Genomic DNA, 27,354 nt, shown 5'->3' on the forward strand with positions numbered 1-27,354 from the left:
GTCTAGTAGTTTCGACGTAAAGGTGGACAAAGTTAGTTTCGCGTTCATAATATTAATGAATGAGACATTTTGTGTCTTTAGAGAGATGTATTGTGGAAGTTAACATTGGGTTGCTAAAGCTGGATATTCACTATGGGATATTTAATAATGATACATATAAGTCGAATACAGCATCATCATCATCATCCGATGAACTATGGTATGAATCAAGCAAAACAATCTCTGTATTATGATCCATTTCTCAGAATTCAAACAAAACGTGATGACACTGTGGTGACCGAAGCTGAACTTTTCTAAATTATATATTATACCGTGTGAACAGCAATCGTGGGATGTAATATAGTAACAAAAAAAGTCCCGTAGTGAAAAGCCGGTTTAGTAGTCGAATGAACTATTATTTATCGTCGTTCTTAGAACACAATGTTGAGCAGGCGTGTAGTGTTAGCACATTAAAAGAAACAACAAAAATTGAGTTACAAGTCTTTATTTGTAATAAAAAATGGAATACAAGATTATCTTTATTTTCCAATACACAATATGAAAATACTTAAAAGTCACGAGTAAAGTGTAAAAAATTAGTGATCGTTAAGCGTTCACAGCGTGCTGTGATGACGCTTTGCATGAAAGCAAACATGGGAGTCCCATGTTTGCTTTCATTACTTGTAACATGGTGCAGGAATATTCCCGGGTATTCAATTGACTATGAGTAAACAGGGAACATTATTTTTTCAAAAACATATCTATAACAAACGTCATCGGCATCAGGATAATTAACTCGTGGTTTTTTTCATTTTTACCTCAATGCGATACTATTTTTATTATTACAATTCTATTAATCTTATATGCAGGATAGACATTGAGCAAACAAAATCTCATAAAGCTGCCTATAAAATTTACAAGACAAATATCTTTATTATATTAGTCAATTATATAAAAGTAAAAAATGTAGGTTTATTTTATTCCTATACATTGCTTTATGTTAGCTGTTTTATTGTTTAGGCGTTGTTCATTGCACAATCGTTTAGTTATTATAACTACAGGAATATATTGGGTCATGAATGATAGGTATACACTTGTATACTGTGATGGTTAACTGAACGTGAAATAATACAATTTAATTACATTTACGAAATAATGTACCTATACACACTATTGACATAAAAAACATTTTTATTCTTATCTGGTAAATCCTTGATTGCAAGTACCTATATGACAATGTAAAATAAATTGCCGATTATTGTACACAATACAGAACCTTGTCATAGTAGCTGCCAGTATGTTGTTGGTTAATAAATGATATGGTCACAACACATAAAATATGTATATCAATAATAACGATAACTAAAACTATCCATAGTAGTCTTAGGGATAGGAATTATTTGGGACCATCATGTGTAATGGTGAAATACTAACTCTGGGTATTATATTAATTAAAATATATGTCTCTCATAAATCTGTTACAATTTAACAAGAATAAAGTAAAGCTTTATATAAGGGCTAAGCAAAATTGACAAATCAAGTATTTCATATTCGATAATGGATTGCGAAGCTTGAAAATAACTTGTGCAAAATGGCTTTGGATATTGCTTGCAAGTGCCCAATTTTTTATAAAAAAAAACAAATTAATTTTACCCAACTCTATAAAAGTTTGCACCAACGCTCACTAAGGGTGGAATTTTAAACATGCATTCCTGTCCAACAAATAAATATAGCGAGTTGACATATTTTTATCTACCCTTAAGCTGTCAGAACATCAAACATATTCTTCACATAAAAGTTATAAAATCGGACCTAAATTAAATTTAATTTTAATCGAAAATAGCAAGCGAAGGTGCAAGCAGCAGTTACATTCATCATCCTCCGAGCCTTTTTCCCATCTATGTTGGGGTCGGCTTCCAATCTAACCGGATGTAGCTGAGTACCAGTGCTTTACAAGGAGCGACTGCCCTATCTGACCCCCTCAACCCAGTTACCCGGGCAACCCAGTACCCCTCGGTTAGATTTAGTGGCTTCTGACTACCCGTAATGACTGCGAAGCAGCAGTTACATTATACCACCATTTTAGTGTTAGGGCCAGGACAGAGAAAATCAATGTTTAACAATATGTTGAGTATTTTTTACATTCATAAATTAATACAAACACATAGTTTGGATATTTCATTTAAATACTTCATCTTAAAACCTAATAAAAATACGTAAGCATTAATTAAATAAGTACGCGTAATATTGCCATCAATACTAGACTGTCTTCCCTATCGCATCTAAAAATAACAGCATAACTAAGTTAACATAATTATATTATTTAGAAATACATTCTAAGGTAAAATAACAAAATACTTTTTTTATATATTTAAATAAATAATAAGAAATTACAAGTTGGAATGTTTGTTAAGAAATGCTTTAGTTAGACAAATGATAGTGATTATATTTCGAAGTGTTACATAGCATTACACAAAAGTGACCCGACATGGAACTAATATTTTAGGCCCATTCTTTCGATGGAGTTTAGCTTGGTCAGAATTTTCTCCAATCAGTTAACTATTTGATATTATGGGCCTTATTTGTCTAATGGCATGAATTTGGGCAAGGGCAATTTACTACCACACAAGCATGTTATGAATTTTAAATATTCTCTACGAATCAAGAACAGCCTACAATTATTACCGTGTCGTTGCTTGCGTGTAGTAAAACAATGTTGTAGTGCCATCGGTTTTAACAAAATCACGTAAAGTTTGCAACATAGTAGGTATGTTGTCAATGCAACATAAAAGGAAATCAAATAGCAAATAAATACCTGCACCATAAAGCGATTTCTGATGCAATCAAAATATTGCGTATAAGTAAATAAGCATGGTCGTCTCTTGAGATCAAAGCTACCAATTTGCTTGTGAAAGTTTATCGTAACGCTTATGTCAAGTTCTATTTACCACATGGTGTGTCCTATATAAGTATTTTTCTACCCAATAATCGATCGTCATATTCAATAAACTATAAAATACTACTATTATATTAAAACTACCTACCTGTATGTCTCAACTACAACCATATAAATTATCCTTACTACATATTACTAATAATGTGCATCAATGTTGAGAGCCTATCAAAATTACGGATGTTCTTTTTAGTGAGCTGCGGCTAAAAAGTGCACCCCTTATCTTGAGGTCACGGTGTAAGTACAATGTAGTTGGCATCATGAGACTGGACCAGTGAATCTATTGGAGTCTAAGCCATCTACGAGTAGATTATTGATTGTATTTTGATCTATAGCTATTTCACTATGTTTTATTCATAACAATCGTTCGAAAAGATGTCTAGCACAACTACTGAATAACATAATAAGAGAATTCCGCGGTCAATGGTAGGCGTTAGATGGTTTGCGTCAGGATCCCTGTCACAACTCTCCGATCCTCTCGAAATACTTATAGAGAGTTGCTACCTAAGCCATTCTGATATCAGGATGGCTGTCACTTTTTCCAGTGTGAAAAAACGGCGCCTGATATCAGAATGGCTGTCACCTTTAGATTCTGAATATCTTCAAAACCACGAGGGTAGCAATTGGTAGCAACTAATGGTAGTTGGTAGCAATTAGGTAGCAACTCTCTATATGTATTTCGAGAGGATCGGAGAGTTGTGACAGGGGTCCTGACGCAGACGCTAGATGAGTAGTACGAGAAACACTAAACGATGTTATATTAAGCGAATACTAATGTAATGAACAATGAAAAGAACGAACATTGATTTTACGCGTTCTACAGGAAGAAAGAATAAAGGCACTAATAAGTACACAGAAAAGTGAGAGAATGAGTGCAGACAGCACGTAAGGGAAACGAACACTAGAGTGGGTATTCGTTACGTGGGTTTCCGGGACATAGCGGATAGGTCGAGGGAAGTGGAAGATTCGCGTCGTAGAATTAACTTAAGTTTCTCGTCCTCCTCTAAGTCGTCCTCGAAAGAGACGGCGCGGCTGATCTCCGTGTGCCCCAGAGCCCGCGACTTCCAGGCCTCTAGCCTCATGACCTGCGAACACGAGCACTTTAATGACATTCATATAACAAGCTCAACACGACTCACATGCTGAAGAAAGAAAAATTACATTTATTTACCACCACTATATTTTTTTACTAAGACACACCCTGGACGATCAATTATATTGCGCAATATTACTTATTGTGCTTATTTTCTGACTGTAGAGTTAATGTTAAGGTTGCGCAATGATTTTTAGCGATTAATAATTGCACAATATTTTTCTTGTAATATTGCACAACGTAATAGTAGGTCTACGGGCCGCCTAACGAGTGCATAAAATATATAGTGTACACGAAGGCATTTTACTGTATTACAATATTTTCATTACACATGGAATTATCTACCACCTCCCGTTTTTGCAACGGTGATCGGAATCAATGAACAAACAGACATAGGAACAAACACGGCATGAAACATACAAACACACATGCATGGATAGGCAGCGCTTAGTTATTATACAAGCGAGTATGCAATGGGTAGGCTGACCGCCAAGGATTTATATGAATGTGGCTGACATGCCGACTAATGTAAGCCACCATCTTGAAATGTCATTTATGATGGATATTTGATGTAAATGATACAAATAACTTGAAGTTTCCCGAATTTCATTCAATATCAGACACTAGTAATTAACTTAGAATAACACATAAAACAATGGAGTATACTTTAAGCACATATATATTAGTCATTTCACTTAATTGTGACGCGTTTACAGTAACCTGTCATCATGTATAGAGAGGAGCTGCAATTTATTTTCATAAATAATCCTTGTCGGTCCATACAATATGTTAGCGTCAAGGTATGACATACACCGACTTAGCAGGGCGATGTCTTCGCCATTGTCGCACATACACTATAATATAACATACAAATTCGTACGCGACTAGTGTGTTCACCTGCTGAAACCATTTTATTGTTATTTATTAGAAATTAATTAAATCAAAGTCCTTCTAGTTGTTTACACAATATTAAAAATGAGCTTTAGTTTTTGCCCTAAAGCTACACTATCCTCGAGTGAATCCGCTAGAAGAAACAACTACTTTTGAATATATGTATTTGAGTATCAATAATTTACAGTTAAATGTAAAAACGTACACAAATTGTTATTTACATAAGATTTGTGTAGGCAGAAGTATAGCGCCATTAAGTAATAAATAGTATGTATGCGATTTCCTTACGTTACTTCATGTGATTGAAAAGGGCACTCATTAGCATTTGATTTTGGAATTCAAGTGGGCGACCCCAAGAATTTTGCAATGGAATAAATAAAAAATAACATAGTTTAGTTGTTTTATAGGGATTTTTATTTAACTTTTTAAAATTAAGATGATATTGGAATGAGCCTGTTAACACACTAGCCGGTAAACTATGGTTGAACTTACTCGAGCCATTTCCAGGGCTCAGTGTCCGGAGTGGTGATTGGTGTCGGAAACTGTGCAGTGCCAAACAAAATGTATCAGACATTTTGACAAAAGCGCATTATTATTATACATAAACAACACTATTATACATAAATATATACCTTCATTCTGATCAGCTGCGGCGGTACGCTTCAAATATCGAGATTAATGGAGTCGAAAATGTTCAGAACTATTAACAGTGAAATGTATCCATTCCAATTGTTTATTCCGATTATAGTGCACAAAGCTACAATCACAGAATCATTGTTCATCAATTTTAGAGTTTACAATCAAAATAAATATTTCATAGACAAAAAAAACTTCGGTGATAAACCTTTTTGGTAAATTTGACAGATGAATGACGTATCATAGTTGTTTGTACGAACTTCGTGTTTAAAACAATGTCGGTGACTTGTGAACAGATGGCAGTTTCCCACCGATATATTTGTACATTAATGTGCAAGTGAGTCCCACAGACAAAGCGTTGTCGTACAATGACGGAAGCGTTTGTTATAGCGAGTGATCACACTGTGCACCTTCCGATGAGATAATATCCATGATCATGTTAGTACTGTGCCAATTTCTTTGATGAAAGTAACTCATTAATTTCAGTGTACAAGCGTGTTAATTCAAACCTTTTTGGAACATTCTTTATGTTTCATTTTGTTAAAAAAGCAAAGCGTCAAGACGCGTTATGTGGTGTTTTTTTATTGTCTCTATTTTTTATGTTATAACTGTGTTTGATACGATCGTATGACCGCTCACTAAATACATTTAAGGCTATACTAGGAGATACTTTTGTTAATTTAAATTAAGAACAGGTAAAGTTATCGCAAAAGTCAATGGCGGTTCGTGGCTAAATTCCGAGCGCACCATAGGGTGACTGCGCTGAATCGTCGACAAGGACAATACCTTTATGTTCAAACACATTTAAGAGTAAATGCTTTTAGTGAGCACTTGCGTGATCGGGTATGTGTGTGTGTGTAGAGTCTACAGTGTGTGTGTGTGTGTGTGTGTCGTCAATGTGTGAGTACCTCGGCCTTTAGTTCGGCGACTTGTTCCTGCAACTCGCGAACTCGGTCCGTGTCACTGTCCATGTTGTTGCGAAGTTCGCCTTCTGTGGCCATCACTTCGTTCTGCAAATTATATGGTTAGTTGGTCAGAAAGAAAGAAGAAGATATAAGCTATTGGCGTCATTATTTGTTTGTATAATTTTATAACAAAAAAATATATATAATTGTGGGACCGAAGTAGGTAAACTTTAAAGTATGTAAGTATTTTTTTTTAATAAATCTTGTTTTTCGGATTTTATCGCGGTTATATTAATATTATTTAATCCCGACGTTTCGGATCTTTTACAGCATCCATGGTCACGGTCAGACTAAACAGTGTACGGAGAGTTTTATTTAAACGTCTAATATTCGCGTAAGTGTCGGAAATCAATATTTTAGTTCATTGGGGCTGCAGTTTAGATGGATAGTATATCCTTACCTTTAATTTATACTCCGACACCTCAGTTTCCAGCTCGGCTATTCTTTGAGCGTCCTCCATATTGCGAATGTTCGCTTGCATGGAGTCGTATTTAGCCTGTGGAAATAAAAAAAAATGTACGAATTAAACGTTATAGTAACAAGTTGAATATTTTAAACGAAACCCATAAAATTTAAGCGTTCGAGTTAAAAGTGAGTCGTGATTACATTTAGAAGAATATGTATGTATGTGAAGGGTGGGCGTTTTGGGGGCTGTCTTATGTAATTTTTTTTGACGTTCGAAAAGTGCTGTTTTGCAGCCAAGTTTGAATAAATGAGATTTGATTTGAGTTATAGCCTTAGTATCGTCCCACTGCTGGGCACAGGCCTCCTCTCACACGGAGAAGGATTGTGCATTAATCACCGCTTGCTCAATGCGGGTTGGTGATTTCAGAGTATATAGTACAGGTTTCCTCAAGATGCTTTCCTTCACCTGTTTATCAGCCATTGGTGTCAAAAATATACTTAGAAAGTACATATAAACTTAGAAAAGTCGCATTGGTACTTGCCTGACCTGGAATCGAACCCACGCCCTCCTACTACGTAAAGAGCCAACCTCTGGAGTATGAAAAATCGTACTGTAGTAATGATTAAATGATGGGTACCTTGCTCTCCAGATCAGCATACTTGTGCTGGAACTCTCGCTGCCTGGTCTGCAAGACTCGCTCGCGTTGCAGCGCTGCGTCGAGGCTCTCTCGTAGCAGACGAGCTTCTTCGTCCTGACGGCGGAGCTGGTTCGTCGACACTTGGACTTGGGTTTCGAGTTCCATCACCTGTTTTGTATGGAAATAATATAGGTAAATAGAAATAACTGTAATTTCAGGAACACTAGTCCGATTTGAAAAAATATTTGTCTGAGACAACCTACTTTTATCGAGGTGCGTGGAGTAGCTACCACGGCAAGTATTAGTGAAAGCTAATGTGCGTATAAAAGACACGCGGGCGAGCTTAATTTTAACCAAGAACAAGATTAGGATACAATAAATTCCTGTTACCAAAAACATCGCAATATTCTATACATATATGTATATATATCTGGTGTTTTGCATACCAAAAATATGAATGTAACATAACTCCTATGGGGCTTATGTTAAAATTCTATATCAAATCGCAAATCAACGTAAAGATATGTTATAGAAATCCGTTAGTTTAACGTACCTTCAGTCTCAACTCTTTAAGCTCCGTCAGTGCCTCGACCTCCCGTATCCTAGTGGTCATCAGATCCTCTTCAAGTTTCTGTGTATCAGCGGACCTGCCTTCCCAAGCTCGCAGTAGCTTCTTAGGCGTCGCCATAATGTCGGACACGACGTTCGACTGTACTGGCGTCGCTGGCACCTCTTGTCTATGCTCCTAGAATTTTTGAAAGTAAGAACTCTTTTTAACCTACTTCACGAAGATGAGGTTCTCAATTTGGCTGTTTTTGTGGGTTGAGTTTTATGATCATCTCGAAAGGATTGTATATTAAGCAAAGCTGTTTGGAATAGTTAGGCAAATTAATTCTGTAATTTTGACTGTTTTGTCATATACCATAAACTACATATAGCTGGTAGACTCAGATTCATAGACTTTTTAACACTTAAAAAGTCAATCAATTATTGCTAATTACCAGCTAATTCACATAGTTATTTCAAACAGCTGGAATCCTGTTAAACCAAGTTTATGATACAGATACATTACAAACATTCAATTTATCAGTAAAGTATCAACATTTTTCACATAAAACACTGTGGACTGCACATCAGTGGTAACTGTCATGAACGTTAACTCAATAGTAATAAGTACGATTATCCTATAAAACTGTTACCACTGACCTGAAGTTGACTGTACATAATTTAGTGTGAACATGAGTTTACCTGTAGATGTCGCTGCCACGCCTCAGAGATCTCGGTCACGCGCTGTCGGAGATCTTTCAGCGATAAATTCGCTTCAGCCTCGCGCAACTTTACGGCGATTAGTTCGTCCTGAAAACATCGTAAATAACATAAGGTGGAACTGACCATTTATTTATTAGATTAACATGACTTCAAAAGTCACTTACATGAATCAAAATAGGTACTTTGCGAAACAAACATTAAATAACACTGAAATTAAAACAATTTTCACTATGGATCTATGGAGTTTCTTGTCAGATCTTCCATTGTACCCACTTCTTGGGACCTTATTTTGTAGGCCTATTTCAATGTAAAAAATGAACTTTAGTTTGACACACGACAAACTATCCCTTAAGATGCGTCCTGCGCAGGCGAGTCAACGCGAACTCGATGCGAAACGAATTAAAATATGCTGTAGTATCTTGTTCTTACTGTGAATCTTGTTTGCTATTTTCGCGTCGTATCGCGCCGCTTAGTGTCCGCATACAGATCGCTTACATAGGTACCGTAAGAAGATAAAAAGGCAGATCTAACATAAGCCTTGGTGATAAACTTGAGGAAAAATAAAACATTTTTCCGCCGTGAAAAGAAGTTTTGCTAAAAAACAGATGTTTTTTCTTCATACCTGCAAATGCGCCACATTGTTATCGACCCGCTGTCTCCTCAGGCTCTTATTCTCATTCTCCAGCTCAGCTATACGGGCGGTCAGCTCCCGCTCGGCTGCCTCGCGTTCGGCGGCGTGAAGCCTCGCTCTAACCAGCTCCCTTTGTAGGCAACGAGCTAGCTCCTCCCCTTTCTGACTGCTACCCCCCTCTATACCTTCGAGGGATGATTGCCGGGAGTTGTTCTGGAAATTTCGGTGGTGTAAGTTTGGAAAGCACTGGTGTAGAAAAAAATATTGACAAACAAACAAAAAAAACAAAGTTGGTAGGTAATCTAAGATAGTCAGAGGTAATCTTAGGTAATCAGAGCTATTAGGCTGTAGACAGACGGACTGGATCTCAACTGCAATCCAACTGCAAAAATGCAGTTCAAGGGCAGTTTCAGTTGAATTGCAGTCGGCGTGCAGTCGTGTTGATTTGCAGTTCTATTGCAGTCGTGTCAACTACATTGAACCATTGCACTGCATTGTCCTATACCTTGCTTGCTTGTGTTGTATTCATCAACTAAAAAATAATTACCTCAGCAATAGTCATCTCAAGGGAGCGGATCTCGTCCTGCGCTACTGCCAAGCGCTGTTGAGCGTCCACATTGGCCCTCCTCAGTGCCTGCACCTCCCTGGCCAATGCGAACGTCTCCTCTTCTCCCTCAGCCAAGTCCACTTGTCCTCTCACCAGCCTCTCCGCCAAGCCAGAGCTCTCCTTCTCCAGTAGTTCTACGCGCTGCTTCAACAACCGGTTTTCCTGACGCAGGCACTACAATAAATACCATGTTGCCAAAAATAAACACATGCAGGTTTAATTCACAAGGTTAAATGAAAATGAAAACACAGTGTTTGTACGTTCCACAACTTTTTTTTATTTACAGTGGTGAAAGGTACGGAATGTATTAATGTTTGTTAGACCAAAAGCGAGCCTTGAAACCTGTTGGAAGATAGAGAAAACCACTCAGAAAGAGAAACGCACACACCGCAATTTTCGTAAATGTATTCTTACCCTCAGCACGGCAATGTCACTCTGTTCTTTTGTTTTGATAACTGTGTATTCTTTCTCGAGCTTTTTCATCTTTTTCGGGTTAACCTTGATAGAATACGCGAGGTTCATAAAAACATCCTGGTCAGCTTCCGCTTTTGACGGCAATTCCTTTTGTATATACTGAAATAAGTCACAATTTAATAAAAAAGACAATTTTAAAAGTAAATGGTGTCCGTATTTCGGAAGGCACTTAAACCGGGTGCTGTAATTTGTACGTGTTTTACAGTAGTTAAAAGTAATTAGAATCCAATAAGTCTTGCAACCAGTCTTACCAAGCGATATCGGTTTACGCGATTAATCAGCGTTCTTAATACTATACCTATCTGCTAATTTGCTAACTGGAGATAGACGTTAAACTGTAGGTCCTGTCATTGTACATCCTTTGCCGTCGTTACGGGTAGTCAGAAGCCAGTAAGTTTAACACCATTCTTACCAAGGGCTATTGGGTTGCCCGGGTAACTGGGCATGAGGAGGTCAGATAGGCAGTCGCTGCTTGTAAAACATTGGTACTCAGCTGCATCCGGTTAGACTGGAAGCCGATCCCAATATAGTTGGGAAAAGGGAGATGATGATGACTCAATGTCTTATTCCTATCTCCAGTGAACAAAATAACATATAGATAGAATATTGGGAACGGCCGTAACTGGGTCGATGAGGTCAGCGAATCGCTCTATGCAAAACACTGCCATATCCGATTAGATTGTAAGCCGACCCCAACGGAGTTGTGATGAAGCCTAGATACATAATAAATACAGTAGAACGCCGACTATCCGAATTAATTGAGACCACGGTCGATTCGGAAAATCGAAAATTCGGATAATCGGACATAGACCGGTTATAAAGAATTATTACTCGAAGAATAAACCTACATAAAGGTTAACAAACTTAGATCTACGCTAAAGTTTACTTGAACATCTTGATTCAGTAAGTTGTAACCTCATTAGGCCTTAACAGAAGTAAAAATTATAAAAATTCACCACAACAATAGAGGCATATAGTAGCTGAGGACCGATTAGGATGTATTTTTTATTTTAATAGTACACATATTTTTTATGTACACAATTTTACAATTTTGTATTTCAACGGTTCTTCAAACCATGCAGAGAGAATTGTGTTGCTGGGGAGTTTGTTCCACCATTTCTTCAACCACATAGGAAGAGGCGAAGGGCGGGCGTTTTGGGGGCTGTCATTTGAAAATTTGACCTTCAAAAAGTGCTGATTTTCAGCCTACTTTGAATAGATGACGTTTTATTTTTATTGGAATATTTCTTACCTTCAAAATACTTTCCATGTCCAAAGACAGCAGATCGTTTTTGCCGACAGTGAGCAAAGCGAGCGCTACTTTGAAGACTATCTCTATTCCTTCAGATAGGAACACATCCATGATTCGGCAAGCAAGAGGCAAGGTCAGCGTAGTAGTGAACAGAGTTAGGAACCAGCTGCTAGCGTACAGTGACGTGTTAAAACTCTGCAAATAATATACATAGAACCTCATTTTTATTTTATTAAAAAAATATGTCAGTGAGTGTTAGGACTTGTTCGCATCTCGATGGGACCTGTCTGTAATGCCTGCACCAAAATAAAAGGTCTATATGTTATTCTAATGTATAACCTATACTAGCTTTTACCAGCGGTTTCACCCACGTTCCAAGGTAACTTTTTGGAGACACAGATTCTATTCATAAGGCCGATTTCAACAACGGCGGCTGTTCTCATATAATATGCACGAGCATTTGCGCATACACAAGTGCACTCCCTATTCCTTCGCTCTCATAGCAATCCGACACGACCGGAAAGAGATCAGGCGCAGGACCGACATATACGTGCTCTCCGATGCACGGGTGAATCAATCAGCAACTTCCAGACTATGAGCGATTTCGGCCTGACCCGGGAATCGAACCCGAGACTTCAAGCACAGCAGGCGCGCTTGCGACTACTAGATAGACGACGAGGGCTGTATACAGGGTGTGTCGTTCACAATCACATCCTATCGCATATACTTAATGATATTCTATGGCGAATTATAAAAAAAGAACCTAATCCATTCAGTGGTTTAACCACAGGAGTGATTTTTCGTTTTTATAACTTACAACATCATGTGTAAAGCAGAGATAAAGTTAGGAGGCTCGAATGTTTTGATCAGTTGACAGATGTCATTTTTCAAGGGAGAATTTCAGTTGTTTGTAATGACTGACTTTTAAATGGTGTTTTAATTTTCGGACATTTTTATTCCATTTACTTTGTTCGAAAAATTCATTTTCTTATTTTTACGTATTTTTCTTTAAAAGGATATTAACGCATTTCATTTAATGTGATTGTGAACGACATACCCGATATACATAAAAGTACACGAATCATACCTGCGACTGGAAGTGCACATGTAAGTCGGGCAGTAGCTCTTGTACCAAGTTCTCGAGTTGAAACATGCACAGTCCCAGTTCAGCCATGCTCGGCTTAAACATGTCCCGCATGCGATGTTGCTGCATAATCTTTACGAGTACCGCGAAAGCTTCTTCTTCTGGCATCTGTTTAGTAAAAATATATTAGGAAATAAGTGAGAAGGTAGTAAGTCTGACACCAGTCTAACTAACGGGTATTGGGCTGCCGGGGTAACTGGATTGAAGAGGTCAGATAGGATAACGCTCCTTGTAAAACACTAGTACTCAGTGACATCCGGTGAGACTGGAAGTCGACCCCGACATAGTTGGGAAAAAGCGCCGGAGATAATATACATATTAGGAAAATATCTTGCTTGGGAACGACTTTATTTTGATATACTTATAAGCTGTAATATTGCTAAATTGCGCGTGAAGAAGTGACTAACATACAGAAACTTACAAACTTTTGCCTTTATAATATTAGTGTGATAATAGTTTGTGGTCTTTGATTCGAAAACATAAACAAACATGTATTTATAACTTAACATACACAAACATGAATATATTATTTATTATAATGAAAAACAAGATAATAGACTCTTGGAGGAGGTCATTTATACCCCTTTCCGCTGCTTGTTTATTTTTGTACCAACATTGTATGGTTTTCTTCGAAAATGTATCCATCTAACGTCAGGCTTAAATTATATCTGACTCAAACTCACACATAGTAACAATAATTTATATGTGTTTTCTAAACATTAGAAAAGCAAGTGGCCTATGTTATGTATTTTTCTATCCATTACAAATTATGTTTTGGGAATCGACCTACGCATCCATCTACTGCCATTCAGTCTTTTGTTATGTATATTGTAAAAACATTGTATTTTTTCCTATCATAATTGAGACGACAGGATTACAAAATACTTATTTTATTCTAACTACTCCGTCCTTTAAGGTGCACAATTTAACTAATAACAATTGCCAAATAATTTTCAGTTGTCTAATCGCTAATTTGATCAGAGGGCGACACTCACGGCTTGTTACAGTTTCGTTATAGCTATAGTTGCTACTCACCGTTAAAACCAGGATAAAATATAGCCTATGTTACTCGCAAATAACGTAGCTTCCTAATGGTGAAAGAATTTTTAAAATCGTTCCAGTAGTTTTTGAGTTCATCCATTACAAACAAACAAAGTTTTCCTCTTTATAATATTGAAAGTACAGATATCTAATCACATCAATTAAACATTCAAATTTTACTAACCTGCATAAGTAACAAGCCAACGATAAATCCAGATCCTTGGCAGTACCCAACTTCCCGGTCATGTAAAGAGTATGCTTTCATCACGTTGAACAACGACTCCTGGCCAAGGCCATCTTTCTCTTTGAAGAAGTCATGTTCAGGGTATGTTCTTGCTATGTCGCGGCGGATCACCTTCTCACATGCTGATTTCGCCTAAAACAATCATGTTTGATGAGATGCGTATAAGTAGGACATTATTATGGAGCTAGCATGTAATGTTTGAATGGAACCTTTATGTATTTTGCACAGAAGAACAAGGCTGATAGTATAGGAATACGAGGTATTCATACAAAACAGGGATTTCTTTTCTCAAAGAGACAAAATACAAAATTATCCATGGAGTTTCTTGCAGGTTCTTCTTCATGAGACCAACTCCTTGAAACCGTGCAACTAGCTTGACTTTTGAAAAGATCCTGTATTGTAGGTATATTTAAATATAAAATTTGAACCGTACAACTGACTTGACTTTTGAAAAGAGCGTACAAAAGGGCATGTATTAGGTATAATTGCTTTTTTAAGCATGTATTAGGTATAATTTTTTTTTAGCATGTATAAGATATAATTCGCTTAATTGCAGATAATATAAATATAACCAACTTTTATATATGAAGCGTAGAGTTTCTTCTCAGGGGAGGTGTCGACTCCCGCCAGCAGCTGCCACACGATGCCTCTGAAATGGTGCGGGACTCCCTGTCTGACGAGGTCTCGCACGAACTGGTTGCGTCGCTTCCACTCAGTCTCCCAGTTGCTGACGATGCGACCCCAGAGGCTCCAAAGGTCTTCCTCTCCGTTACTGCTACTGCTGACTCTTGCCTCAGCGTCATGGCTTGAGCTTGTTGCTGTTGATAATAATGCAATTTAGTGGTCTATTTAACTAGCTGATCCCGCGAACTTCGTTTCGTTTAAACCTTCTCTCTACAAACATTTTAAAACCAAAAAAAGCTAAATCGGTTCAGTCATTCTAGAGTTTTAGTCAGACTAACGAACAGAAATTCATTTTTATATTTAAGTCTAGCCTCCACCAGCGGTTTCACCCGCGTCTCCCGTGAATTACTTGATAAAAAGTAGTAGGAAGGTCATACCTTTCTCGATAAATGGGCTACCTTATACAGATTGTTTTTGAAATCGGTATAGTAACTTCTGAGATTAGCACGTTCAAATAAACAAACTTTGAAGCTTTATAATGTTACTGTGGATGAATTGGGTGAACTTTTAAGTACATCATAATATGCCCTGAGGTATGGCAAAAGCCTTCTTGTGTAACCTCAGTCAAGGCAATCTAAGCATCTAAAGAAAAAAAAAGGTATGCCTATAACATTTGTGCTTGATGCTACTCTATGTGTAATGCAGTTATGTCACATAATGTTGTTCACATGACCAATACCAATGACTGCAAGTAACAATCTTTATTGATAGGAAGAGAAAAATGCACTAAAATATTTTCCCATTAACACTTTTCAATATGACTCACAACATTCAAAACACGAGACAAGAAGAATAAAACACCTTTAGAAATAGGAAACAAGTATTACTTCATACAAATATTTAGTCAATGCGTCACATAATTACGGTGAACACAGATTAGACTCAGTTAAGAAAAACCTACCTAGAGACAGATTCTCTAACACACAGGATATGTAAAATTCTAACACACTTTTGGTGTCATATGAAACGTTTGGTTCGTCCATTTTAGTAGAACACTATTTACAAGACATGTTTTAGTACATATCACGCTATCTTACTTGTTACTGATAAGAGATAAACAACTGACAGTTTATGCGTTCCAGTTAACGAACCGGTTTAGTATTTTACTCAATGAAAATATTTTATGTTGCCAGTAATTTATGAGAAAACCAAAATGTATAACGATAGGTATTTTTTTAGACATCATAGAGCTAAATCTATTTTCTAAAACAACTTATTTTGAATAGATGGTTTTAAAATGATTACCATAGACGATACCATAGATATGTTGTTTATTTTACTGAACTGATAAGAATAACTGTTAATGCCTTTGTAAAATCTGGTTTAAAAGACATTTTATCATATGTTTTGTCGTATTATTGTTTAAAATGTCCTTATGCAAAGAATGGGTGACTAATCGTGAGAAACTGTTCTTATTCATTGTTTACAGTTGTTTCTCGGAGGTTTGTCCAGAGGGAACTTCTCCCACCAAGTTACTCTTCTATCTGGCCACTAAGTTGACTCTAAATTCATTTATTAGCTCGACTCATCCCTGTTTTTCTTAATCCTCCCTTTTGAATCATCCCGTCTACTGGTGAAAACGACATGATAATTTATTACCTACATATATTTTTTACCATTTGAGGAAGGAAGATACAATTAAACAAAACTTTAGTTCCCTTTAGGAGGCAAGACCTAAGTTCATCGTCAACATACACTTCAGTTTTCTTAAAACAAATATTTGCTATTTATTTTACACGTTTAATTTTCAAAGTAAACAAACAGTTGTTTAAAAAAAAACGGACGTCTAGGTATGTTGTCAGTGAAAATAAGCCTTACTTCTGCGCGAAAGAATGAGGTTATAGCTTCGAAGTATGGTATCAAAAGGCAAATGTGATGGTATATTATGGTAAATGAGACTTACCCGAGGCCAAAGATACTTGTGAGGTATCTGAGCTCTTTCGGCTGTGCACGGTGGTCAACGAGGGGCACTTGGCGTCCGCCTCGATGCGTCTGTTCTCCTCCTCCAGCTTGGCGAGCAATGCCCGATCGGGGGTCGGAATTGCTTCACTAGTCGATTCTATTATCCGGTAATCTGCGCACATTCGGTAAAATAACTTAGCAACAAATACCAGATAGCAATGTAGCACCACTTTTAACAAACAATTAGCCTCACTACATTAAATCCATGATCATGAAAAACTAGGATTGTTTGCACCATTGATGATGAACGCAGTACACAAACAAGGCTAACGATTTGTTAATAAAATATTTTTTTATCGTAGTATTGAGCCCGCCACTTCAGCGTTTTGCAAGTGCGAGTTAAGATGCCAGTGTAGAACTCAGCATTTGCGTTTAGTTGTAACGAGTTTGGCGCACGCAACATCTCGTGCTCAAGGGCTCCTTGGATCTCCTACTAGTGTTAGATTTGCCGAATGTATAATTTAGCTACTTCCACATGAAATGTGGACTGGTTTTTAGTTAAGAAATTAGTCGAAACAGTGCCCAACACACGCCCATTGAATGTAAATACCGAGCCCATAGATATATTACTACATACATACAAGTATAAATAACTACTGCCAATTTTCCCTGAAACAATACTAGTAATACTGTTATATACAGAGGTTTACTTACATATACTTATTTACCTACAATTTTTTTATGATTTTTCAGTTATTAGGTACCTATGTGTTTATATGTTATGTGCGTACGAGAATAAGAAAGACCCATATAAAAACACTATAGATACTAAGTACATACAGAATTGTATTTGAACATAATTATAAAATTTTTTCATGAAGAATAATTATTCAATAGAGATACATTTTAATAACGAACTTTAATACTTCAACTAGTAAGAGTATTGAATAAATTACCTCAGACTTACAAGTATTAGGTACAATAGAGAAATCGGTCTAGCAAGCAAGAAGTCGTGAATTTGATCCGCACGGGTGGCACTTTGCTCATTTAAGGAGTCAGAATAGATTAAAGAGATCAAGCCATCTTAAAATATATAGTAAAAAGGTAATTTAGCCAAAATACTTGTTGTTATATCTGCACTAAGCACCCAGCTACTGCGATACGTAACCAATTTCAAAATGATTAAACCGGTTCAGCATTTTTTGTCTAGATACTGAAATCATACCAAACATTGGTAACAAACGAAATGTTGCTGCAATAAAAAGAACCGCACTTTTATTCGTATTATTGTGAAGAAATATGTAGATAATCAGAAAGATACTTTGGTCACTTGCGACTCACCTTGGAGCAATACTTTTCAATTCTTATAAAAGTCATTGTGATTTCGTGAAGAAAATGGTTAAAATATTGATTCCGATAAAATTAGCTTTGCCTTGGAATTAAAAGACAAACTTGTTCATATCTTCCTTCAAAAATATTCCTCAGGTGTTTCAGATGTTCATGAAATACAGATTTTGTGACCTCAAAATCGGTTTTACATGAATATCTTGCTTCTTATGCTCTGTTTTAATGATCCTCAGAAAAAAACTTGTAAGGCATCAAATTCTGTTGTCAACATTTATTAGGTTTCGTTATACCGTTTCAGAGAAAGTGTCAGCCCTCTTTCACTGAAGCACGCGAGGAAAGAACCTTAGGTGTCCCATGACGAGACCATAATATTTTACATACGTTTGAGGGAATGTTCAGTTTGTAATATCTTTGATTACTTTAATTTTGAAGAAGTCTTGCTAATCTGACAGGGCTAAAACCACGAATTAATCTATAAATTATACCTATTTGTTCTACATACATTCTCAACAAGCGGTGATTACTAGATGTTAATAGGTTAATACTCAAGCAGCGTCAGCCATGTTAGTGTTATTACAAAAGAAATGTTCATTTTTTTTAATGACGTCGGTGTGATAGAATGCAAGCTCAATATTTACAGTGCTTTTAGTGAATGTTAGTGTTAAACCAACAAACCGTCCAGAGATGATACAGGTGATTCTGTATTACTAGCGATCGGCGTTCCGGGTGCGGCAGGCGGTGCGGCGGGCGCTTCCCTGGCGTCGGCATCCACCTTCATGGTGACTCTTTGCCATATAGAGCCCTCCCCTGGCCCTGCGCTCCTGCTCACTGCACGCTCCTCTCTGCACCAATACGCGCGGTCACGCCATCAGCTCCAACTACTACTGAAGGGCCACGCGCGCCCTGACCACGCACAACCCAGCGGACCTCAACTCACGATTCGTTGCAAATTATTTATTTCATATTTTATATCAATAACAGAAACCAATCATACATTTCGTGCTAACATGAATTTTGAATAATTAATTATTACCGCGTGTTTGTCTGGTGTGTAGAACATTACATCATTGATGAGTAATCATTGATTTAAACTTATGACGGCAAGTTATATATTTTATTTTTTGAAATTGAATAGTCAACCTGTATGGTAGGATGTTTTATGACAGGATGCTGGGTAGGGCTAAAGAGCTTAGTATAAAACATGTAAGCGACCCTTTAACAAAACGTTTGTACAAAAGCCAGCCGCAGCTCCACCACACATGCACAAACTGTTAATGGATGAAGTATGATAAAAAGAAAACTGTTGTCTTTCTGTTTGAAACACTGTCACGCACGATGCACTAGTCACTATTCGTCTTTCAGTAATGACTACAATGGTATGCGACTTGAAGTAAATAATATTGTTTGAATGACCGGCGGAATCGTTAAAGTTTTGTTTTGATGAAACCACATCAGGCAGGTGAAAGTCGCTGAGTGGTCCGTGCGCTCCGCGGTCATCCGCCCACTAAGCATGAAGGCCGCTCGTGTTCTTCATATCATAATAGAATAACTCGGTGCATGCGCGCTAAATGGATAGCTAGCTACACGCGGAATTATTGGATTCATTTAGTTATCAAAAAATATTTTACAAATCATACTGTTTCAGCCAAAATATAACATGCGAAAAATTTAAAAGGCACCCAAAATGGTGATAATTATAAAAAAAAAATGCTATCTCAATTCTAAGAGAAATAAACATTATTTTTAGGGAAATAACTCTTTAATGTTTTCGAATACGAATTAATGTACTGAGATACGCCATGCGCCAGACACAAATGATAAAAAAAACATATCTATAGGTACCAAATAAAATAATATTATTCCGATTCTGATGTCCAAAATATGTCCACATCATGGTTCATGCATGCTGTACAATGTATTACATTTGGAAATTATCTAGTCAACACGAGTTTAGAATATCTATAGGTAAACTTACTTTTTATTTTTTTTCAGAAATAGATCCATATATAAGAACACTTCTATGAGATTAAAAACCAATCTCGACATGGTGAATAGTTCGAGATCTACTAGAGCAGTGATGCGAGCAAAATAATCTAATCTGCCATTGTGGAATACTCTTATTACATTTACAACAATAACAAACTGAATGGGCGTCGCCACCATAATTTAATTATTACGTAGAATCATCGCAATAACTGAAATCGGAGCACCGAATGAGCTCGAATTCTGTTACGCACTCGGCGATAGTTTTATACGCAAGTCTGTTTTAACTGGATCGAGACGAAACTGTTTAACGCACAGATAGACATGCGTCTAAGTCTAAGTAAAAAGTATGACATATAAAAATATGCGAAAATATCTACAAATTGTACTACTACACAAGTAGCCGCCAGGGAAATTCACAGCAGATGAAATATAAATGTTTTTATCGTATTGGTACACAGTCCTATCGGCTAGATTTACCCTGAATATTTTATACCACTGCTGGCATGAAAAAAGTTTGCGCGAAACTGAGATTGCATTGCAACTAATATACATGAAAGTGAATGTCAATGAAAATTCGACAAAGGTTACAATAGTTTACAACGAATGCAATTTAAGTGGAAGACAGTGGAACATTATTTCAAATACATACATTCCTAATTTAACACAAGACAAAGTGCATTCATTTGGGATACCCGTATAGTTATTACGTGATTTCGTGGCAATGAACCAAAGGCGAATAATGGGAGGGCTAGTAAAACAATAAACCTCTCTAATACTTATGACACATTACGTACGACTATGAGAGATAACTACGTAATTACGCCGAACGCCAGTAGTTTTAGTATGTTTGTACCGACTAATAGTTTCCGTTATTCTGACCATTTATGCTCAGGAAATAGTCTACATTTGCCTTACGAAATATGCAACATTTATTTTAGAACTTTTCATCATGATATATAATTCTTTCTGTCTTTATGTATAATGAAATTGTGCTGTGGTCACAACTTAACAACACCGAAAAAGTTGTCACTACAATACTATGAAGAACTAAGTTCCCAAAATAACGAACTTAAATATTTCAATTAGCAGAAGAGCTCGAGATTGCGTTGCAATATGGCTGAACTATTCCTGCTTTTATTTCAGGCTTCAAAGGGGTTCTTTTATGTTTTTCACGAGGAGCTGAATAAACATGACTTGGTTCCCATATACCCAGTCTGCTTCAGTTAAAATATTCACAGACACGACTGATTTGCGCCGCGATATTTCGAGCGTCCAACCTTGCAGTCTTGACGTTCTATTATTTTCATTTTCAGCGAATTATTTATGATTTACAGTTTTTGCGGCGATAAATATTGTGTTCGATATCTGAAATACAATTTGATACTCGTCTAAATTGTGTTTATAGAAGTGAAAAAGCACTCAGGGCGGCAATCTAACGCCGTCTCGCCGTTGTTTGCTTTATCGACGAACAAACAAATCAGGTTACGGATTTCTATAGTGCCTAATACAGCTAGGTATAAAGAATCGGTGAGAACGACTAACGCTGATGATTTCATGATTTGAGCGTCGTGACATTATGCGTGACCTCAAGTAGTCGGATGATCATGGTAATCTTTGTAACCTTGCGAGTTTTATGTAAAGAAGGTAACCTCTTTGGATACAAAAACCCATAACCATATGAAACAGATCTGTGATATGAATTCGATATTTTGTTCTCTATGACGTACATTATACATATAAATTATAGGGTACTTTTTAGAAAAAGGTTCCGCCCGTGTCTATACGGAATTAATTACGCAGTAGAGCTACTAGTCTATTGGCATGATAAGTAGGAAGTCAGCAACAATATTTATTGCTTATGAAGGTTATACAATCTATAGTTACTTTTTATTTCAATCTTATATTTGTTGTAGTCTGCTTAGATTCCTTTATGGGGATAACATGAACTCAAAATTAGAGGGACCAACTAAATTTAACAATTTCACAGAAATTACACTTCTTTTCATAGAAAATTAATTCATAAAGTTCAATCTAGCTAATTCTAAAGTCATGCGTCTTTGTTATCATACAAAGATCTATTAATCCCAAGTTCACCGACAAGATAACCGTCCGTTTTTTTAAACAACTGTTTACTTGGAAACTGGAACGTTTAACTTCATTATAAACAATCGTTTTAGGAAAACTAACGTTTATGTTGTCTGTGGACTTAGGCCAGAATTAGTGTGCTCTACAAGCAGCATTTTGAGTATTTGACAATCTATCGCACTTTATGTATCTATGGGTTTCGTTAACTATTGGCATCAAACGAAACTACCTATGCTACTTTATTTATTACGTGCAGTGTTTATAATTAGAAATTGGCAAATAATATCATATTGCATCAATTTGTTCTTTAAAATATACAGGTGGATATGGAATTTTGGGCCACTTTTTTTGTTTGCTTTTTGCTTCTGATTAGAATTTGGCCTTTGCCTATGTCCTGACCACATACACAATTTGTCGGAATTTGACAATATAAAAAATATACTGCCAATTCCGTGTGATGAGATAATTAAAATTTCATTATTCATTTTACATCCTAGTATGGAACGTTTCTTGAATTAAAAAAAAAATTGGCCACGGTATTATTTCAGAAGAAACTTATTCTAAAGAACAAATTGATCAGCGTACTATGCGTTGTAAATATATGGAAACTAATAAAAACAATTATTACAGCAATAAAATACCTGCAGTATGTCTAAATATGTGGGAAGAACACGCCTCAGCTCCGACTGGTTCGAACATTAACTGGAAGAGAAATTACGATACTTTAGTTAACACTAATATTATAAAGAGAAAACATTTTTTTGTTTGTTTGTTTGTTCTAAAGTAACCGAAACTACTGAACCTGATTTGAAAGATTATATCGCTCTTGACAAGCTACATGATTCCCGAGTAACATAGGCTATATTTTTTCCGGGTACGGGCAGTTCACACAGAACGGGTAAAACCGCGAGAAAATGGATAGTAATCAATAAAACCCATAAAATAGGTAAAAAGGGTGTACATTATTATGAGTTTGACGTAGGTACCCTTTGTTATAGAAATCAGATGATATCAGTTATGTATTGTTTGGTTCGTTATTTAAAGGAATTATTTATTTCGATATCAAATAGGGCCTGGTGTGGTTAAAAAGGCTTTTGTAGGATATTCTTCAGCCAAATTTTGTATTTTTTGGGTAACATTAAATATGTAGAATTTTGAAATATAATTAACATCGCGAGATTCAATACCATAATTCGCGTTAGCCAATTCGCAGTGCAAAGTTACGATCAAGTATGTAGATAAAGACATGTAAAAAAATTCGCCAATTTATTATTTTTGATGCAGGTGTCAAAGTTTATTTATATTGTTGATCTCAATTAACAAGTCTCATTAACGCAAGTTATGCTGTTAGGTCAGATTACAACCGATTACGTGTATGATTCAATGAGGTTTCGCTAGCTGATTGCCATGTACGTATAGGCACGTGGAAGCCAATGACCTGTTCTTATTTAATGTCATTAGTTTCGAAAAAACTAATACCTACTCCTATCCTCGTTCAAAAATGGTCTAGCAGTTTTAGCGTAAAAACCATGAAAAATTTTGCATTTATAATGTCCAAGATACAGCCAAGTGAACGAACGTAGGCTTACACACTGCATATTTCCTAGTTTTCGACACAAAAAAACATAAACGAGTTGCGAATGACGAGGGCAGCCGCGCCACGTGGGTAGGCAAGCGTGACTCATGCCATAGCTGTGGCACGCTTGTCAATTTAAACCGACGGCAATCGCCGATGCCAATATACCCGTTATGGGTTACTGAACGCCTCCTATTATTGTATATGTAGCAAATCTTTACACTACTATTATCTAACTCTGATTTAAAATCACACTAACAGACACATAATATTATCTAGTTTGAAAAGGAAATGCTCTCTTATCGTATAGCATAATGTGCGTGTTTTACTGCCTGTATGGCAGTAATAACATTGCATCGATAGCTGGATAAGGTTGCGCAATAGTGATTGGCTCGGTCACAGTCGGTACATTGGAACAATTCTAGAGTCTGCATTAACTCCCCTCATCCCGTTTCGCTTAACGTCGGGCTCTCGACACACATAATCCAATTTAAATGCTTAGTGCATTAGGTACGTGCAATCATCTCAGTAGCCACTGTTATTTTGTACTCACGCAACCGCAGGTTACTGTTCAGTGTACACAGACGAGCCGCACGCTATTCTACGTCGCAACACATAATTGTAGAAACGCAACAGCGCAAAGCGCATCAAACATTTGTCATTATAGTTATTAACAATTCGAAAGCATAAAGACAAACAATAAAAAATTCTTATCACAAAGTAACTGATTTTGCAGCTTACACATTTGGACTTGGTACTAATTAGTTACTAATTGATTATGTATGAGTTTTCACTAACATTTGAATAGCATTAAGATATGTATCACCTTTTTTTATTCATAACAATTAATTTTGGAGAGAATAGAAACAGTTTTTGCCATGAAAGGTTTTCAATTTTAATAAATATGTAATTGATATTCTCACAATATACTATACAGCTTGGCACATTTTTGTGGTGCAAACATGACATAAATTGTTACATTCGCTGTGCAGTGCTCCTATTTCACTATAGTACAGCATTTCGCTTGCATCATGATTTACGCATTTTAATGGTCAATTATCTTTTGAAGTTTTTTGGTAGTTCTTTTCTGTTTAATAAGCTGAAGGGTATATGGAACAGAGAAGATTTTCATGAAATTTGTGCAGAAATGAACAAAATAAGCACAAGTTCTTTAGGCATTCCACCGTGCATTGTACGTGAATTCTTAATACCATAGTTTTTGGTCATTATTAGAGGTAGCAGTTAAAAACCTGAGATAATCATAATATTAATAGTATCATATTATCCATATTTTAAAATAAATCTAAGTAAAAAATTTTATTATTAATTGATGCTCAATCCTTTTTTGTGCGAAAGGAGTACTCAGCCCAGAAGTGGGACGGTTAAGAAGGCTGATATGATAAAATAAAATAGTTAAGAAAACTTGATTCTGTGCATAATTATGCACCCTGTGTTATTAGCTATGTATTTATTTTACAATATATTTTTTGGTAACCAGCCAGTCTTTTGCTAGTGATAGTTATGCAAAGACAATTTATAAAAATCAATAGAATGAGTCAATGACCAAAACTATTGCTGAGAAATTATAGTTAATTAACAATTCTTCCATAAAAAATCAGTCCCAAATAAATATTTGTTTTGCATGAAATACTGGAATCATTTTCATATGTTTGAGTTTATGAATTTGTTTTGAACATATGTAATGTGATTTAATTTCAATGATTAAACTCAGTATGAATGATTGTACCAAACAGGACTAATTTGTCTAATATTATTAATAGAAAACAATACCTATGCTAAACAAAGATGAGGAAACATGATCCTCGTTCCATGGATGACTCAAATAAAATTTCATGTTTTTTAAATATTGTTTTTATGTTATCAACTCTATATGGAACAATGTTATGGTTGTTTCAAACCTTGACATCAAAAATTATTAAAACTTGTACCACCTTATTATAGAACCTTTAAACCACGGTCCCGAACAAAATCAGTGGACTTAAGCTATTACTATAGCGAGTACTTCTTAAAATCACGTTTTATAATAAGGTGGAAAGAGATCTATGTCAAGCATTATCATAACTCACTTGAAACATCAGCCTTCAACTCTTGTTAAAAATCTTCCAGTAATGTATTGTGCAAAAACGACAATTTACCCAATACACAGAAGCTACAATGTTATGATATAAAATAAAACAAACTGCTAACTATAACACAATAGAAATATTAAACACTTGTCGACATTTTTAGTGTCGAATCTCGATCAAACACAGAATTAATGTTGTAGCTGTGCATTCTACAAATTGTTACCAACTTTTCCGGCATTATGAATAGCCAATTCGAAAGGTTATTGCACTAATTCATTTTGTTACTTTCGCAAGAATTTAGGAGCATAGTACAATGGTATTGATTTCAACCGACAAACAGATAATTACTACAAAATTAACGATATTCTAGTACTTACATGTGGTGATATATGTCCCTAATGGCAAGAACTATAATTGATTGATATATTGCTTTCAGGGAAATATTTTGATTTTAAAATTATAAAAATAAATATCGGAACCGCCCAGCTGGCAAATTTTAAATCACAGATTATGTATAACAAACTGTAGTGGCATTTGGCAATCCAATGGGTGCGTTCACAAATTCTCAGTAATAATTTATAATGACTGCAGTTACGTCTCATATTATGTAATATAAATATAGCATAAAATACTTCTGCTTTCAAAATAATTACATTTATTCCATGTGTATAATTTGTTGGAAGCAATATAAGAAATAAACCTATGGTTTGCTTTAGTAGTTTGGTAGTTTTAGTCGAGTCGAGTTGTACAGCACTAGAACCAGAAACTGTAAACTTTTTTAGTCTATGGTATAGAATAAGTGAAAGGCGGAATAAGTGAAGAGCGGGAATTACAAGATTTAAGTTGAGTAGAAAGTTTATATATTTTTTTAGATAATACTGCATTTTATGTGGATATCAGTATGATATTTTATGTATACGCCTTCATCCATTGAAATATTTGGCAGGTGTTCTTTAGCTCCGTACACAAGTTCAAATTGAATATGAGTAACAGTTTGGGTGTGTCGTACCTAATCAGCTTTCTAATCAGTAATCACATTAAATCCTATCAGATATACTTTACGATATTCTATGGCGAATTGTAAACAAAATAACCTTATGTGGTTTAGCCACGGGAGTCATGTTTTGTTTTTATAATTTACAACATCATTAAAGCAGAGGTACAGTTTTGACCAGGAATGTTTTGACCAGTTGACAGCTGTCAGTTTTCAATGGAGAATTTCCGTTATTTGGACTCAAAAATGGTGTTAAAATTCATTTTTTTATTTTTGCGTATTTTATTTTTTCTGCTGTACCAATTAAGTTCTAGTAGGAAACAATAAAATCTGTGACTATCTAGCATTACCTACACAACAAGCGGAAAAAAAAACAGAAGCTATTTAAAATATTCACTATTTCCTTCGAACCCATTGAGTGTTTTAAAAAACAAACATGTCACTTAAGCATTGTGGCCCTTGTACATTATT

The 27,354-nt window shown here is 36.0% G+C and overlaps 1 protein-coding gene across 6 annotated transcripts; it reads right to left on the reverse strand.

Annotated features, from left to right (window-relative positions):
* Window positions 1-468: 468 nt before the first annotated feature.
* On the reverse strand, window positions 469-26,422 carry Evi5 (Ecotropic viral integration site 5). Of its 6 annotated transcripts, XM_021331837.3 has the most exons (18): window positions 26,267-26,413; window positions 22,868-22,928; window positions 18,831-18,997; window positions 16,810-16,980; window positions 14,799-15,040; window positions 14,163-14,354; window positions 12,881-13,045; window positions 11,794-11,988; window positions 10,482-10,640; window positions 10,008-10,241; window positions 9,452-9,673; window positions 8,809-8,916; window positions 8,114-8,305; window positions 7,561-7,728; window positions 6,918-7,013; window positions 6,461-6,562; window positions 5,409-5,458; window positions 3,874-4,017 (listed from the first exon to the last, which is right to left on the reverse strand). In XM_021331837.3, the coding sequence occupies exons 3-18, from the start codon at window positions 18,931-18,933 to the stop codon at window positions 4,011-4,013; spliced, it is 2,406 nt and encodes an 801-aa protein (XP_021187512.1). In that variant the 5' UTR covers window positions 18,934-18,997; window positions 22,868-22,928; window positions 26,267-26,413; the 3' UTR covers window positions 3,874-4,010. The 6 variants fall into 6 exon arrangements, with proteins under 6 accessions (XP_021187509.3, XP_021187510.3, XP_021187508.3 ...); XM_021331834.3 differs by lacking the exon at window positions 5,409-5,458 and having other exon boundaries at window positions 469-4,017; window positions 10,008-10,229; window positions 26,267-26,414; XM_021331835.3 differs by lacking the exon at window positions 5,409-5,458 and having other exon boundaries at window positions 469-4,017; window positions 18,864-18,997.
* Between the last annotated feature and the right edge of the window lie 932 nt (window positions 26,423-27,354).

This window comes from Helicoverpa armigera, chromosome 1, assembly GCF_030705265.1.
Source record: "Helicoverpa armigera isolate CAAS_96S chromosome 1, ASM3070526v1, whole genome shotgun sequence".
Classification (NCBI taxonomy): Eukaryota; Metazoa; Arthropoda; class Insecta; order Lepidoptera; family Noctuidae; genus Helicoverpa; species Helicoverpa armigera.

Bases quoted from the DNA above. Each gene is read 5' to 3' on its own strand.
- Evi5 (XM_021331833.3), bottom strand. From the start codon at position 18,933: ATGAAGGTGGATGCCGACGCCAGGGAAGCGCCCGCCGCACCGCCTGCC. The intron at 9,674-10,007 runs GTAATTATTTTT...CGAAATTTCCAG, and splicing joins TTGAGATGACTATTGCTGAG to AACAACTCCCGGCAATCATC. The intron at 8,917-9,451 runs GTATGAAGAAAA...CGATGTTTTCAG, and splicing joins ACAATGTGGCGCATTTGCAG to GACGAACTAATCGCCGTAAA.